Raw genomic sequence first — 18,559 nt, 5'->3', positions numbered from 1 at the left:
CTGTTATTAACATGTTGCTGCAACAAAATTATATCTTCATGGAGATGTATTAGGTCATGTACAACTTGATTAGATTAAAAAATGCACAACCAAAAAAAAGAGCAAGAATTAACCCCAAAATGATATGTACTTTGTTGCAAGTTACAGGACTATTAGTATGAGGTTTTAGGGCAGATTCTGCCTTTAAAATGGAATAACTGAATTGGAAAAAGATGCACTTCTGTGAAACCATAAATCAACACCGCTGTGTCCAACAGCTGGATGTGAAAACAGACATCTTTATTTCAAAAAGATCCTATGGAAAAAAACCTGCTGTGAACCCTAAAGTTTCATAAGACACTGACAAAAACTGGATCATGGCTGATATTACAGGATACAAAAAGAAAATAGTTTTTTTAAAACGTAAAACACAATTGTGGTTTGAATTGTGTACAGATTGCCAAAGGGTATCTGGATTGAATCTCTGGACTGGATATAACTGTAAAAAAAAAAAAAAGTAATACTGCACGCCAAGCATGCAGAGCTCATTGGAAACATGTACAATGAGTGGTGTTGACCATGACATGGAGAAAGCGTTGCAGAAAGATACAGCCCACTTTGTTTGTGTCCTGACTGCCAACGTTGCCTCGGCCAAATGATTTTCAATAAAACACTCCTGCCATAAGTACAGAAAAATCCTAAAATAAACTCTTCATTTACTAATGAGCCAGTCAGTTTTATGGGCTTTGGCTGATATGTGGAACTTAAATGCTGTAATGTGTTATGAAAAAAGGATGAATGAGGCAGACACAAATGGAAACTATGTCTGCCATTTCATTGGTAACCAGTGTTTGCCTGAACCACAATCTAACTCAAGTTGTATTCTACAAAAGCCTTGATCAATGTATGAAAAGCAAATAAAAAGTGTGAAATTTGAAATATCACTTAAATGGTCCAAATTTACTGATTTCTAGTCATTTAAATAAAAGTTTGATTTAATGTGGCTGATTTGAGTACTTAATCTATATCTATAATTTAGTACTTTTTTTGTTCTTATGCACTAATACACCACAGAAAAGTCCTGATATGTGAGAACCTACTAAAAACTATTCTGATTCTACTACAACAGCTTTTGTGAATGTTTGAATTATTCAATAAAACAGCTCTTGGGGAAAAAAATTGGAACACTCCATAAGAGCAACATTAATACAAGTTTGGAGAATAGTTTCCAGAGGCAATTTGAATATATAGCAACCTGAACTCTTGAGTTTCAGTAACCAGATGTGTGTGCTGCCCTCTGGTGGCGATTTGATGAGGTACAATCAGACCACAGTGAAGAAGGACTGAGGATGTATACTGAACCCACAAACTAGGAAGTTTACAAAAAATAAATTCACACAATCTTTAAACACTATTTCTCTCTTTGTTATCCAATACAGAATCAAATTTATTTCCTGTCATTTTTTCCTCTGGTATCTTGTTGGCAAATATGAAACCGTTTTAAGTAAAGTAGAGGGTTTTCAAGTAATTTTCATTTTACATATTTATTACAGAAAGCTGTTAATAATACATTAAGAATGACAGAAGACAGACATGTGAACAGCTGGAGTGTGTAAACACCAGATAACTATAAGAACATGCGTGAAGACTTCAAAACCTCAAAATCAAAATCTTGATGACTTTGTATCAATAATGTATCTATGGTATTAAAACCCACAGCTGTTGTGATATAAAACAGAATAATTAGCTGAAAAAACTGAAAAACTCCAACACTTTAAAAATGTTTAAAATTATCTGCCTTCCCTGCAGACTGAAGGCCTCTGTCCTCCCACCTCACTTTACAAATTAGTTGCCTTGGACATGAAGCTCTTCAAAGTTTCCCGCAGCTTCTGTATAGCAGCTTCGTCCTCTTCCACAGCCTTGGAGCAGGCACGCTGCACTCTGCTGTGCAGATCCTCCAGGCTGTTCTGTTGAACCAAAACCACAGGGGCCAGTCGGTTAAATCACACTCAATGTATCACTGGCCCATCCAATAGGTCGCCCATGGGCCACATTCAGCCCAGAGGCAACCTCCAATTAACCCAGTGTGCAGAAATCTGATGGTAAAAAATATGTCACCCACCAATAGTGCATCTCCACAATCTAATTTAAGCACCTTTCAAGAATTTCAATGTGCAGTTTTAAGCTTTCCCAGCAGGTTACAGCTGTGGTTAGTAACATATACATACACACACGTTATTTTTATTTTTATATATATATATATATATATATATATATACACACACACACATATACACACATACACATACACACACAGTACATACACCACTCCACTGTTCATTTTATTTATTCACATTAAATTAGATGTTATGCTATAAATAACCAAATTATGTTTTGTGATAGCATTTGACAGAAATTAGACAAAACAAAACAAAGTTTCAAAATATCTCACCTGTTTGTCGGTAGACTTGGCATCCTACATAACCTATATTTCAGCACTTTATACAAACTCAAGCAAAATTTTCAAGAATGTCTGGCAGGACAGTAGGAAGCCTGATAGTGAGTGAGCCATCCCACTTTCTTCAAATCTCTGCTGAGAATTTCACACATGTAGTGCGGATCGGAAAGGATGTGGCTTGGATAGAGACACCACCAAGCATCCCTCAGTGATCAGTGTTTTCTCACTCAAATTGAGATCTAATTAAACAAAAATAAATCTAAAATAAGATCACTAAAGTGTATCTTGGCGGGCTGAAAGTAATGTGTTTGTGTCTGCATGATCAATGTTGGGAGAGATACTAGTTACAGTTCTTGCCACTTATGGGTCTGTGCATTGATAGTTTTTATTAAATTCACTTTCAACACTTTGTAATGTGCCTGGTTTAGATATGTGACCACTTGTTTTAATTCAAAAGGGGAAACAAATGTGCATTAGTTTGTTTGCTTGCTAAAACAAACTAAACTAAGCCAAGATATGCATTCTTCCTTGCAGTAGATTTACCTCTGTGATTGACATGTGGTGAGCAGCTGTCGTAAATACAGATGCAAGGTTGTTGGCCACTGTTCGTCTCTCCTCCCGTGTCTCCTGCAGCACCAGGTGGTACCTGAAGAAGACACGACGACAAGTGTTTACTATAAAACAAAAACTCTTCATTACAGAAACTTTGAGATGGGTAAAGTCCACACAATAGGCCCAATTTTAGAAAGATTTGGGCAGAGGCATCAAGATGAAACAGAATTTCGAAGGTCATTTAACCAAGATTTTTTCGGTGGCGACCACAGGCTTCAGCAGGAGAAAGTAAACTGCATAAAAATTGTTGATAAAAACAGTCACTTACTGTTGTTGCGCTGCCTTCAGTTGTTTTTCAGCGTCTTCGTAACCAAAATTAACCTTCTTCTCAAGAAACTTACGATGGTTCTCCATTGACTCCAACTCTGTTGCCCAGTGCTGTTCCTCTTGGAGCAGCTCCTATACACACACACAAACACACACACAGGAAACTACTGTTAGTACATTATGTCACAACAGTGAATTTCCTCTATGTCAACATGCTAAAATGTCTATTCATGTTTTCAGCTTAAGACAAATCGTTCAGTGCTAAACTTACATAATTTAAATTTAACAAACAAATTAACAAAGACAAATTTAATTCTGTCTAAATTTGGTTAGATCTGCTCAATGTATGCCAACAGGGGAATATAGTATAACAAAAAGCAGTCTGAACTATATAGACTTACCTGCATTTCACGATCCAACCGTTCATCCAGTTTACGGATCTGCTCTCTTAGCTGCTTCAGGTCATTGGACTTGTAAAAGATGTTTGAATTCACCTAAGAGACACACACGCACATACACGTGTTTAACAAACAACAAATGTGATTTTTTTTCTTCCTTCATCAAAACATGCGGCTTTGTAATAGAACAGTACGGGAAAAAGTTATTAGTGCAAAGTAAGTTCATTCAGCCACAGGGTCCATCTCATCCAGGTGCTAAAGATCAGTAAAGAGAAGATCTTCTCTCGTCTTAAAATATGGATTTAGTTACCTGTTCACTAGACTCCTCCAAGCTGAGTTTCATGTTGGCTAATCGACTGTTTTCCTCCTCCACGTCACTGACCAGCTTTCTCAGGAGCATCTACAACACAGCATCGATCAGAACAAGTACACAGAATACCAAAATAGAAGTCGTCTTCATACCGAATTGATTGGGATCCATCAAAATATGAGAGTCTGCTTTTACAAAGATTCAAATGTCTTGGAAACAAGATCATAAGCTGGAGGTACCTGTATCTGAGATTTATGCTGACCCATGCTGCCGGGTCCACATTCAAATGGTCTGATCTCAAAGTCATGACCACAGGCGTTTTCTGCAGACACTGGTATCAGCTTCAGTTTACGTGCCAGCTTGTGGTACTCTGTTACCCTCAGCTCTGCCTGTGATTGAGGTAAATAACAGGAAATGACAGACATAAGAGGGGTAAGGAAACAGGTTGAATCAAAGGTGCCAACAAGAAATCCTAGATTAATCCCAACGATAAAGAAGAAATCAAGCCATATGTCACATACACCATCTCAGGAAATTATTTACTATTCCTGCTCTATACATACTAGATGTTCATACAGTACCTTCTCGTTCATTTTGGCCAGAGCAATCTCTTCATTCCACTTGTGCTGTTCTGCATCTTCGAGAGACTTGCTAAGAGTGGCGATGGTCTGTTGGAGTTCTCTCTTCTCTCTGTTGATCCGCTCGACGTCAGCAGGAGTAAACTTCTGGTTCTGCAGGAGGCGTTGCAGTTCGTTTTGCTCATGTTTTAGAGACTCTAGATGACTAGCTGCAGAAAGGACAGAGTAGAAAAAATCAAAGCATGTATAAAATCAGACCCATTCCTCAGATTCTGATTGAGAAAAAAACCTTCTAAACTCATTGTAGAAGAAAACCCACTTCTGAAAACACAGGTGAGTATTTAAACACCTAGATAACCATGTGCTAATTTCAACCTTAATACTGTTTAGTTACTACAAAAGACCTATGCTGTTTAGTGGGCGTGTTCTTTCCATCCAACAATTACAGGATGACAGTATGAGACTGAATATTTGCACTCTGCATTGTCGGCTGTTAAAAACAGTCCCTAGGGCCTTATTAATTTAAAAAAACAGAATGTTAAAAAAAATGTTTTAGCAGGGACTCAAACTGAGAATGGATTTCCGCCAAGACGCAAGTCCAATTAAACCAGTTAATGCATAGCAGTAATTAGCAAAGAATCTTGATGGTGACTGAATATAGAGATCCAGACATCATCACATCCCCAGGGGATCCAGTGCATCCTGCCAGAGAGCTGTCTGAAACAGTTATATTTACCAGTGGCCTCCAGTTCATCACTCAGTTCAGAATCTTTGAAATCCAGGTTGGCCTGAAAGGACTCCAGGCTGCTTCGGTAACTCTGGAGTTTCTTGAGGTCCGCCTGCAGCTTCATTCTTTCCATCCTCTTGCTCATTAGGCGGTCCTGTCCAGCAGAAGTATACAGAAAATTAACTGTCTGATTTATTGTTGCCCACGTTAAGATTTTCCATAATACTATTACTATACTATTAGTAGTTACATGAGAAAAAGTAATGGAAATATCAACTTTTAAAATCTGTGCACATAGGGAGGTGACATTATAAAAGTCTTCTGACCGTTTGGCTCTCCTTCTCCAGTTTTTCAAGCTCATCACTGAGTATTCTGTACTTCTCCTCCATCGAGGCCAGCACGCCTTCATCAACATTGTACATTTTCTCTGTGAAGACAAATGCTTCTTACTCATTTTTTCTATATCAGTGGTACTCAAACTTAAAAACTGAAATTGAAAATAGCACTTAAATTAACATTAGGCTTGAATAAACATAGAAAATAATTTGTTCTTACAAAACAACACATTTACAGGGAGTGCAGAATTATTAGGCAAGTTGTATTTTTGAGGATTAATTTCATTATTGAACAACAACCATGTTCTTAATGAACCCAAAGACTCATTAATATCAAAGCTGAATATTGATCGTGAACAGATCAAAACACTGACAGAATCCATGGATGGCAGGCTTTTGAGTGTCCTTGCAAAGAAAGGTGGCTATATTGGTCACTGATTTGTTTTTGAATGTCAGAAATGTATATTTGTGAATGTTGAGCTGTTATATTGGTTTCCCTGGTGAAAATAAATAATTGAAATGGGAATATATTTGTTTTTTGTTAAGTTGCCTAATAATTATGCACAGTAATAGTCACCTGCACACACATATATCCTCCTAAAATAGCTAAAACTAAAAAAGCCCCACTCCAACCAAAAATATTCAGCTTTGATATTAATGAGTCTTTTGGGTTCATTAAGAACATGGTTGTTGTTCAATAATGAAATTAATCCTCAAAAATACAACTTGCCTAATAATTCTGCACTCCCTGTAATGGAGAGTCGTTGTGCTTACTTAGTTTATTGATGAACATGTCATCCAAATCCTCAAATGTGTCTTCACCCTGCATGAACTTGGAGTATGCCTCAGCTGTGTAGTCCAACAGGAGCTGCACAGAAAAAAAGGATTTAAAGAGAGAAATAAAATCAATTCCAAAAAAGTTGGGACACTGCGTAACACATAAATAAATACAAAAATGCTGTTTATTTTAATATAAGTCACAAAGAATTAGAAAATGACTGCATTCACTTTTGTTGTTTTTTACAACATCCCAACTTTTTTAGAATTGAGGTTGTAAATAAACGAACTCAATTTTTTTAGATTTAAACAGACGAAACAGATAACAGAAACTGTAACAGTTACAAAGCACAAACAATTAGCAACTATGCAACAAGAAGGTCTGATGTTTGATTTCAGCAACAGCTTTGTAGTACATCCTCTATGTCTCGATGTCTCTAGATTTTTTAGTAGTGGAGCGTCATTGTGCAGTTTAAAGAAGTCAAGAGTACCTTGTTATACTCCCCTCCCTCCTCGATATTATCAGCGTCTTCACAGAAGTCAGTGAACAGCAGATCCTGCTTACTCAAAGCCCAGTTGATCTGAGACACAGAATAAACACAACACTGGTTTTAAAAAGTTTCATTGAACAAAATTTACATTTAGTTTAGTTTATTCTGTATCCTTTGCAAATGGTTTCAGATGGCAACACTACACTGTAAAACTAAAGAGTGTTGTTTGCTTCTCACCTTGACTTGATCAATTAGCCACATGAGAGCACCAAGTGCCTGAGGCCAGGTGTGTGGGGCTCCAACGGAATACATTGAAGATTTGGAGAGGACAAATGGATACCTTAAAAGCAGAAACAGGGAGAAAGACAGACCATCAGCACTGTTTCTTAAACTACAGAAAGGAGGCCATCATGGAGGCTCGTCACAAATGGTAAGATACTTGCATGTACAGACTTCTTGGACTGTGATTTCGTTATATGCTGTAAACTTTTAAGAATTTCTCTACATTGTTCTTTCTTACGAAAGTGCCTTCTGAATACAGATAGCAAGGGCACCAAGTGCTTTCTATAATCAAAACATGCACTCAAGACTTTAGAGGCACTAAATGAAATGAAGAAATATTAATACATGCAATACCTCAGGGCTTTTAGTAGAGCTGGAACCTCTTCCTCAACTTTTGAATTTGGCATCTCAAAGGTTGGGTCCAGCTGACGGTAGATGAACTCAAACACCTTCACAAACTCCTTGGTAGAGGGAGACTGGAGGGTCTTGGCTGACAAAGTGCCAGGGTAGCCATGCTCTGTCAAGAACTGGAAGGACATAAGAGAGGTTATCAGGCTGGACCCAACTACAGGATGGATTCTCAAGTTACATTTTGATTGTACACACTGCAATAACATTGTAAAAGTGCAAATGTAGAAATACAAATAAATAAACAAAATACAAACCTAATATCTGCCAATATTGATTTTATACTAATATAGTGGTGAAACTATCACTGCAAGAACCAAAGCTGCCGAAGCCCTTAGAATAAATGTGTAAATACAACCACAGAGGGGCACCAGAGTCGTTCTTTTTGTCATCCCACACAGTGGATTTAATGTACTGAACATGAAGAGTGTGGCAATGTTAAAACTAACCAATCTATCGAGTGGAAAAAAATCACATGGGCTGATGCATGATTACCTCGTGCAGCTGCCTGATACATTGCTGAACAAAGGATTTATCGTGCAGAGGTCTGGTATCTTTGATCTTCTCAGTTCCTCCAAACCCTGACATGGTGCTGTTTCGAGGCATGCCAGCTCCACTAGTCCTGCAGACAACATATTAACACATCACCATGATATCAAATAACAACTTTGTTTATTGACAAGGAAAAATACTTTAATTTAATTCCATTTAAATAAATCCATTGTAACAGTTAGACAGAAAACTTATAATTGTCAATATTTCATGTTTGTCATGGTCTTTGATGTGATGAGATGCCGGCTGCAGATTTAATTTCCTTAGGGATAATAAAGTCAAAGTTGAAGATGGAAACAGAAACAATGAATCGGACAGATTTGAACTTAAATAGGATAACAAACTCTCCTCTAATTTACACATTTCACTACCTTTTACCAAATTTAAGTTTAAATCAAGTAAGTAACTAAAGGCTATGATGAGGATTTCACAGGGTTATTACTGACTTTGATTTTCACTACTTACTGCATCGTCATACCACTCTAATGTACAGGTGCAATCTGTGTCAGACAATTATAAATGAATATATACTGTATGTTGTCAGTTTTTTTATAGTTTTTACACTTCTATGTGCAGAACCATGGTAGGCAATTTTGTATATTTCTGAAAAATGATTTACATACCGGGCACCAAAGAAGCTGGTCCTCCTTTCAGAGGTTATAGACTGCGGTTTGGGTATGTTGAGCTTTCCAAATGAAGGCTGTTTACTATAAAGAAACAAAAACTGTTAATCACATTTGCCCTTTACCACATTTTTTATCTCTCTTCAGAGTCACCACAGGTTCACAAATATTGTTTAAAATATCACCCCATCACAAAAATAAGTAGAGGTCTAAACTCTGAAGCCTTTAATTAATCAATGCCCCATTATTTCTCCCAGTTTGATTTTACACATATAGGAAATAACAAGAAATTAAACCAAGCATCTTACTAGCTGCAGTGTAGTCCAAACTACTCTATTTTAAGGTAATATTTTGCAAACAATCCTTTTTAGTAAAATGCATTACTTGTGTGGGTGTGGCAAACATAAGGTTACACCAAAAATACATATCGTCACACTGTTAAAATAATATTTTTTTTTTTTTTTGCCTAAATCATCTTCTCATGACACCGGCCACTGGCTATGGTAAAATCGCCTACATCCTCAGTTGATCAGATCATGTGATTTTACCCCTTTAAGATAAAGGCCTATGTCAAGTGTCTGACTTAAGTGGATTTATTATGCCTAAGTCAAAATAAAATGTAACTTAGGCAATTTTTTGAACATGCCTTTGTAACTTAAGCAAGATATGGTAACACTTTATTTTGAAGGTGTCTACATAAGAGTGACATGAGCTTGTCACAAACATGACATGGGATGTGTCATTAACATTAATGACACTTTGAAGTAACATTAATGCTCATGATACTTGTCATGTCATGTTTCTGACAGGCTTGTGTGACTCTTATGCAGACACCTTCAAAATAAAGTGTTACCGTATCTTGCTTAAGTCACAAAGGCATGTTCAAAAAATTGCCTAAGTGCGTTATTCCTATGCCAATAGCCATCATTTGTTACATCCTTTTTGAGTGAACTGATCAATAAATCTCATATGTTACACTTTTGGTGAATTTTTTTGTGTTTCCTGCAATACTTGCATAGTGCATAGTATAGGAAAGCAGTATATCTGCCAACTGTACAATTAACTTTTCAAAAAGTGAGACGAAACTAACATCTTGGGCGTTGTGTACACCATGCTCATCCTGTTGTTGTCTTGGACTCGCAGCGGCAGCTCCGACAGTCTGCCGCTTGTTGCCCGGCTCATCCTTCCACTGAACACAAATTATCATAAAAAGGAAACAAAAGACACCAATTATCGTTGCCGTACCGTTTCACAAATTCCCAAAAACATAACTGCAAAGCAGCACCATAATGTTAGCTATGTTTTGAAATGAATGTCAGTAGATATGGCCACAACTAGCTAACGTCAACGCTATGCCTGTCAGTATCTGTTATGTGGTAGCTTAGTAGTTACGTAGCTAGCTTTTCGTTCAGAGACCGAAGTTAACTCGACAGAACCAAACACACCAAATAAGTTGTTTTAAAGCTAAATCTAATAGCCGTTGTTAGGAAGTGTAGCCGAAATAACGTCAATGTTACAGTTGGTACCATCGTTTGAACATACGGTAGCTAGCTAGCGATAACGTTAGATATGTGTAACTTAAGTGAAGTAACAATAACGGAGACAAAGTTAGCAGTAACTTAAGCCCTTAAGTCAATACATTTTGTTAGAATGTTGTTGGCCGATGACACAAAATTATATGAAATGGTTCTTCAGCAAATTCATGACGTACCGATCCATTTTTGCAGCAGGAAAGTTATTGTTTAGAAAATGAATCGAACATCCGAACCGACGAAATCTCAAACCCGCCCGCCAAAACAAAACGCTTAAATGGCGGTGACGTCACCAGAGTACGGAGGGCCATTTGGCCCAAAAAGGATCCGTAACGCGCTTAAATAATATTAATCGTCCACAGCGTCATTCACACACCCTGTTAAAATAATCGTCGAACCCATTTTTTTGCAGGAAACACAAAAAAAGTGTAACAAATGACATGTATTGATAATTTTACTCAAAAAGGATTTAACAAAGGATGACTATTGGCATAGTAATATGCTGTGTGTAAATTACGTAACTTAATAGAAACTAGGACTGCAAGCAGTATTGAACGGGCCCTCGCAGTACACGCGTGTTAGGGCATGCTGCCGTCGGGGTGTGTGCGTTACAGGGGCCAGTCTATACCAACCCTTTGAATTTCCTTGCCTTAAGTGTTATAGTGTGGCCACGGTACCAAATATGAAATTAGACAGCCACCACAGTGCCACCTGGGGGCCGATCAATAAAACCTTATAGGGTTATCCTCAGGAGGGCATTGACAATAATTGTACCAAGTTTTGCATAATAATGCACAAACTATCCCTTTAATCCTAATACAGTTTCTGAAGGAGGATTCTTAACTGATATGTATAAGTTAGAAGAGGCAGGTAGCAATGGTGGAAAGTAACTATGTACATTTACTCAAGTACTGGACTTAAAGTAAAATTTTGAGCTACTTTTATGTACATTTTATGTAACTTTATACTTCTACTCTACTACATTTTGAGACATATATTGTACTTTTTATTCCTCTACATTTATCTGACAGCTTTAGTTACTTTTCAGGTCAAGATTTAAAATGAAAAGCATGATACATTTAAAATGATTACCCATTTTTATAAATTAAACCACTTAAAAGTTTATTGTTAAAATGAGTCATGTCACAGTGTGGTATTAGTACTTTTACTGAAGTAAAGGATCTGAACACTTCTTCCACCACTGTCTTTTTTACTTCTTTACTTTTTTTTTAAACTTTTTTTTTTTACATTTATTTTTTTAATATAATTTTTTATTTTTTATAATTTTTATTATCTTTATTATTTTTATTATTTCTATTATTTTTATTTATTTTTTCTGCATTTCCGTGCATGCGCGGCATTCCCGGCTTCTGCGCATGCGCGGTCTTTTTTTTCGCTTCTGCGCATGCACGGCTTTTCCGGCGCTTCTGTGCATGCGCGGCTTTTTTGGAACAATGCGCAAAACTGCGCATGCGCAGTAGCGAAGAAAGACCGCGCATGCGCAGAAGCGAATAAAAAAGGCCGCGCATCCGCAGACGCAAAAAAGACGCGCATGCGCAGAAGTGCCGAAAAAGCCGCGCATGCGCAGAAGTGAAAAAGGTCGCGCATGCGCAGAACCGAAAAAAAAAAAAAAAAAAATACCGTGCATGCGCAGAAATGCAGAAAAAAAAATTAAAAATTTAAAAATAAAAAAAAAAAATAAAATAATGAAAATTAAAAATTATATATATAAAAAAAAAAAAAAAAATGTAAAAAAAAAAGTAAAAAAATAAAAAGTAAAGAAGTAAAAAAGACAGTGGTGGAAGAAGTGTTCAGATCCATTACTTCAGTAAAAGTACTAATACCACACTTTGACATGACTCATTTTAACTACCTAATAAACTTTTAAGTGGTTTAATTTATAAAAATGGGTAATCATTTTAAATGTATCCTGCTTTTAATTTTAAATCCTTTAAGTCTTTTTGACTTGGGCCCTCTGGCATTTTAAATCCTTTAAGTCCTTTTGACTTGGGCCCTCTGGCAGATTTTTTAAGACCGACTGTTTTAAATTTAGGTTTTAAGATGGACAGTGATTTTAAATTAGATCGTCAGATTAGTGCTGTTGTGAGGTCCAGCTTTTTCCACATCAGGCAGCTGGCTAAGGTGAAGCCTTTCCTTACGCACAAGCACTTTGAAACAGTAATCCATGCCTTCATTACATCCTGCTGGATTACTGTAACTCTTTGTACCTTGGAGTCAGCCAGTCCTCCCTCGCACGGCTCCAGTTAGTGCAAAACGCGGCTGCTCGCCTCTTAACTGGAGTTCGTAAGAAGGAGCACATAACTCCCATCCTGGCCTCCCTCCACTGGCTGCCTGTGCATTTTAGAGTCCATTTTAAGATTCTTTTATTTGTTTTTAAATCTTTAAATGGTCTCGCCCCACTGTACCTCACTGAGCTCCTCCACCCCTACGCTCCTGCTCGGTGCCTCAGGTCAGCTGATCTGCTGCTCCTGGAGGTACCGAGGTCTAAACGGAAGCTCAGAGGGGACAGATCTTTCTCTGTTGCAGCCCCCAAACTATGGAATGAGCTACCTTTGCACATCAGACAAGCCTCCTCACTGTCCATTTTCAAAAGTCATCTTAAAACCTATTTTTATTCCTTGGCTTTTAACCACGCATGAGACTCTGCTCTTGTTTTAGTGTTTTTATGGTCTGCTTTTATTTATTGTTTTTTATATTGTTTTAAAAAGCAATGAATCTATGTATTTTAGTGTTTATTCCTGTTTTATTTATTTTATTGTCTCTTGTTCTGTTTGTTTATGTACAGCACTTTGTTGCGGCTGTGGTTGTTTTAAAGTGCTTTACAAATAAAGTTGAGTTGAGTTGAGTTGAGTTAAATCTTGACCTGAAAAGTAACTTAAGCTGTCAGATAAATGTAGAGGAATAAAAAGTACGATATATGTCTCAAAATGTAGTGGAGTAGAAGTATAAAGTTACATAAAATATACATAAAAGTAGCTCAAAATTTTACTTTAAGTCCAGTACTTGAGTAAATGTACATAGTTACTTTCCACCATTGCTACCTGCCTCTTCTAACTTATACATATCAGTTAAGAGTCCTCCTTCAGAAACTGTACGAGGATTAAAGGGATAGTTTGTGCATTATTATACTAAACTTGGTACAATTATTGTCAATGCCCTCCTGAGGAAATTCATAGGGGTGGTATAGACTGGCCCCTGTAACGCACACACCCAGACGGCAACCTCTCATTGAAAAATAAAAACTCAGTCAACCAAATAGTAAAGTGGTCTAGCAGACTGATTGGTGAGCCACAGCTCAACGTGGAGACCTTGTACACAAAACAATTACAGCGCATTACTGGTTCAATTTTAAATGACAGTTCCCATCCATTGCACACAGAGTTTCAGCTCCTCCCCTCTGGGCGTAGGTTTACAATCCCTAGGTGTAGAACAAAAAGACACAAAAACAGTTTTCTCCCTGCTATGCTTTGCACAGGTGTTTATTTATTGTTGCTTTTATGTATGTTTTTACTATTTCTATATATACATTTTAACCTTTATCTACGTTTTTTACAACCAAAACAAGTTTTATTTTATTTTGCTGTTTTATTAGGGCCCGAGCAGGCAACGACCTGCGAGGTCCCTATTGTATTTCGAATTATTATTTTTTTCTTCCCAAATGATCGCATTTTTCACTGCCTGAACATACCCAAAAACTCATGAAACTTTAAATATAAGTCACACCTGGCGAAATATTTTATAATCTATTGTCATCCTGAATTTCCACTACAAGGTGGCGCTATAATAAAGGAAAGTGCGTTTTGGCTAATAACTCCCACATACTTTATCGCACATTCAAAAACCTTATATCCACGCATTCACTGAGTTGTGCTGAATCTCGTGATATAGGCCACGCCCATTTTCGCTTGGAATTTTTTTTCACAAATTTGCGAAATGTCGTAAACCTACTTTTTCGAACTCCTCCTAGGCAATTTCATCGTTTTGCACCAAACTTTGCACACAGCATATATGGACCCTCATAACAAAAAGTTATTAAAAGAATTTTGATAACCCAAAGAATAATCAAGTTATTAAATAACAACTTCCTGCAGGTGGCGCTATTATCAACACAAAACACGAAGTGTTGCATATTTCCACATTGGTGTGTCTGAATGACATGAAACTCAGGTTACTACTTCCCTATGAGCCCCTGAGGCTCTGTGCAAAATTTTGGCCGATGACCACTAGGTGGCGCTCTTTAAATTGAAGTATTTTATATCTCCAAATCGGTTGGTCGGATTAACACCAAACTTGGTATACTTATTGTCAATGCCCTCCTGAGGATAACCCTTGAAGGTTTTTATTGATCGGCCCCTAGGTGGCGCTCTGCAGTCTAATTTAATATTTGGCACTCTGCCCAGACCATAAGACTTAAGGCAATGAAATTGATTATCATTATCATGTTTTTTATCTCTTTATCTATGATATTTACTTTATTTGTACCCAGAGGTAGATTTTGTTTGCAGTATAGAGTCCTCATACACACACACACAAGAGGCACATATCATACATCATTCAACTTAAGACAGTGGGAGTTAAGAAATGGCAAGTTAAATAAAAAAATTAAGAATAATAAAATTAAGTTAAAAATTCTTAAAAGTTCTTACAGGTCCAGACTATACTTAGATATTGATGTGAACTAAAATATGAATAGCAAAAAAAAAAAGGAGACAGAAAAATAAACAAAATAAAACAGCAAAATAAAATAAAACTTGTTTAGGCTGTAAAAACGTAGATAAAGGTTAAAATGTACATATAGAAATAGGAAATTAATACATAAAAGCAACAATAAATAAACACCTGTGCAAAGCATAGCAGGAACAAAACTGTTTTTGTGTCTTTTTGTTCTACACCTAGTGATTGTAAACCTACACCCAGAGGGGAGGAGCTGAAACTCTGTGTGCAATTGATGGGAACTGTCATTTAAAATTGAACCAGTAATGCGGTGTAATTGTTTTGTGTACAAGGTCTCCACGTTGAGCTGTGGCTCACCAATCAGTCTGCTAGACCACTTTACTATTTGGTTGGAGTTTTAATTTTCCAATGAGAGGTTGTGGTGTGTGCTTTACAGGGGCCAGTCTATACCACTCCTATGAATTTCACTTTCATTTCAAGTGTTATAGTGTGGCCACGGTACCAAATATGAAATTAGACTGCCACCACAGTGCCACCTAGGGGCCGATCAATAAAACCTTAAAGGGGTACCCTCAGGAGGGCATTGACAATAATTGTACCAAGTTTTGTATACTAATGCACAAACTATCCCTTTAATCCTCATACAGTGTCTGAAGGAGGACTCTTAACTGATATGTATAAGTTAGAAGAGGCAGGTAGCAATGGTGGAAAGTAACCATGTACATTTACTCAAGTACTGGACTTAAAGTACAATTTTGAGGTACTTTTATGTACATTTTATGTAGCTTTATACTTCTACTCCACTACATTTTGAGGCATATATTGTACTTTTTACTCCTCTACATTTAGTTGACAGCTTAAGTTACTTTACAGGTCAAGATTTAATTTTTTTAAATTTTTTTAATTTATTTATTTTTATTATTTATTTATTTTTTATTTTTATTTTTTAATACATTTTTTTAATTAATTAATTAATTTATTATTTTTATTTTTTTTATTTTTTTTTTTATTATTTTTTTCCCCTGTGCTTCTGCGCATGCGCGGATTTTCGACGCTTCTGCGCATGTGCGGCTTTGTGGCGCTTCTGCGCATGTGCGGCCCCGTGGCTCTTCTGCGCATGTGCGGCCCCGTGGCTCTTCTGCGCATGTGCGGCCCCGTGGCGCTTCTGCGCATGTGCGGCCCCGTGGCTCTTCTGCGCATGTGCGGCCCCGTGGCTCTTCTGCGCATGTGCGGCCCCGTGGCGCTTCTGCGCATGTGCGGCCCCGTGGCGCTTCTGCGCATGTGCGGCCCGGTGGCTCTTCTGCGCATGTGCGGCCCTGTGGCTCTTCTGCGCATGTGCGGCCCTGTGGCTCTTCTGCGCATGTGCGGCCCCGTGGCGCTTCTGCGCATGTGCGGCCCCGTGGCGCTTCTGCGCATGTGCGGCCTTGTGGCTCTTCTGCGCATGTGCGGCCCCGTGGCGCTTCTGCGCATGTGCGGTCCCGTGGCGCTTCTGCGCATGCGCTAAAAGTCCGCACATGCGCAGAAGCGCTCAAAGGCTGCGCATGCGCAGAAGAGCCACGAGGCCGCACATGCGCAGAAGCGCCACGGGGCCGCACATGCGCAGAAGCGCCACGGGAAAATAAAGGGAAAAAATAATTAAAAAATAATTTAAAAAATAATAAAAAAATAAAATAAATTAAAAAAAATAATAAATAAATAATAAAATAAAAAAACGAAAAAATAAAAATAAAAAAATTCAAAAAGATTAAAAAAAATAAATAAATAAACAAAAAAACCCAAACATTTTAAATCTTGACCTGAAAAGTAACTTAAGCTGTCAACTAAATGTAGAGGAGTAAAAAGTACAATATATGCCTCAAAATGTAGTGGAGTAGAAATATAAAGTACCTACATAAAAGTACCTCAAAATTGTACTTTAAGTCCAGTACTTGAGTAAATGTACATAGTTACTTTCCACCATTGCTACCTGCCTCTTCTAACTTATACATATCAGTTAAGAGTCCTCCTTCAGACACTGTATGAGGATTAAAGGGAGAGTTTGTGCATTATTATACAAAACTTGGTACAATTATTGTCAATGCCCTCCTGAGGATAACCCTTTAAGGTTTTATTGATCGGCCCCTAGGTGGCACTGTGATGGCAGTTTAATTTCATATTTGGTACCGAGGCCACACTATAACACTTAAGGCAATGAAATTCATAGGGGTGGTATAGACTGGCCCCTGTAACGCACACAGCCCGACGGCAGCATGCCCCGACACGCGTGTACTGCGAGGGCCCGTTCAGTACTGCTTGCAGTCCTAGTTTTGTTTATTTTTCTGTCTTCTTTTTTTTTTTGCTATTCGTATTTTAGTTCACATCAATATCTAAGTATAGTCTGGACCTCAAAGAACTTTTAATAATTTTTAATTTAACTTGCCATTTCTTAACTCCCACTTTGGAGATATAAAATACTTCAATTTAAAGAGCGCCACCAATTACCAATATTACTGTCAACAATCAAACACTGATAAACTAAACTGATAGCTAAACAATCTCCCTCTAGCTCTTATTTGCTGGGTTCTTATCTGATGCCTATGAATGTGGCAAATTGTCAAAGAAGTGATGACACTCCACAGGTATGACGTGTTTCATTGACTGGAGGTCCTGGAACTTCCTCTCCTTGATTGGTTAAACATGTTGAAACATTCTGGTCCATTTCATTGGCTCATTTGGTACCTGTATCCTCTGTGGCAGTTCTTCCCACAGAGTCCTCCCCAAAGGACAGCTTGAAATGGACTTTGCCTTCACTGCTTAACTGAAGACCCCACAAGTGATACAGCCGGATCTTTCAATAATAAGACTAAACAACTTTGCAATATTCATAGCCTAGCCTTTACTAATAAGAAATAAATGTATATTATAGCTAAAAATGTCATCACTTACCGATTGGGGGCATGCTCTGAAGCATGGAAATTAGTTGTGCAATGGTAGGCTCCATCTTGGAAAACTAATAAAATTGCCAAAGTCACATTTTATTTTGACTTAGGCATAATAAGTTTGCTTAAGTCACACACTTGACAAAGGCCATTATCTTAAATGGGTAAAATCACATCTGATCAACTGAGGATGGAGGCAATTTTACCATAGGTGGCCGGCGTCATGAGATGATTTAGGCAAAAAAGATTTTTTTGACAAAAAATGACAGGCAATTATTTTAACAGTGTGACGATTGATAAAAATCTAGAAAGAGTAGTTCAAAACTTCTGTTTAAAATGTAAAAAATAAAACTCGTAGTTGTAATTATGAATGTGATCCAAAAAGCTATTGGAGGAAAACATGTTAATAACACTTTGCTGCACAAACAGAATACTCAAAAGGTTGGTCCTCTAGCAGTTTACCTGCTGTATTACCAATGACTATAATGATGTTAAGTGTCTCACAAATATTTACAAGTGACCACACCATTTATCTAGCAAATGCGGGTGCTATAGAAATATAAATTAAAAACAAAATAGTAACATAAGCAGTTACTTCTTCTGCAGTGGTCTAGACT

At 37.5% G+C, this 18,559-nt stretch overlaps 1 protein-coding gene across 1 annotated transcript; it reads right to left on the bottom strand.

Annotated features, from left to right (window-relative positions):
* Window positions 1–1,504: 1,504 nt before the first annotated feature.
* Window positions 1,505–10,659, bottom strand: ndc80 (NDC80 kinetochore complex component). Its single transcript, XM_059337207.1, has 17 exons — window positions 10,509–10,659; window positions 9,888–9,986; window positions 8,798–8,881; window positions 8,118–8,244; window positions 7,569–7,741; window positions 7,170–7,272; window positions 6,933–7,022; window positions 6,439–6,532; window positions 5,656–5,756; window positions 5,339–5,483; window positions 4,606–4,811; window positions 4,264–4,413; window positions 4,025–4,114; window positions 3,718–3,810; window positions 3,318–3,448; window positions 2,981–3,083; window positions 1,505–1,946 (listed from the first exon to the last, which is right to left on the bottom strand). Exons 1-17 carry the CDS (start codon window positions 10,514–10,516, stop codon window positions 1,818–1,820), a joined length of 1,926 nt encoding a protein of 641 aa, XP_059193190.1. The 5' UTR covers window positions 10,517–10,659; the 3' UTR covers window positions 1,505–1,817.
* Between the last annotated feature and the right edge of the window lie 7,900 nt (window positions 10,660–18,559).

The sequence above is a fragment of the Centropristis striata genome, chromosome 7 (assembly GCF_030273125.1).
Source record: "Centropristis striata isolate RG_2023a ecotype Rhode Island chromosome 7, C.striata_1.0, whole genome shotgun sequence".
NCBI lineage: Eukaryota > Metazoa > Chordata > Actinopteri > Perciformes > Serranidae > Centropristis > Centropristis striata.
Note: the sequence above shows the minus strand (reverse complement) of the source record. Positions and strands in the feature narration are given on the sequence as shown.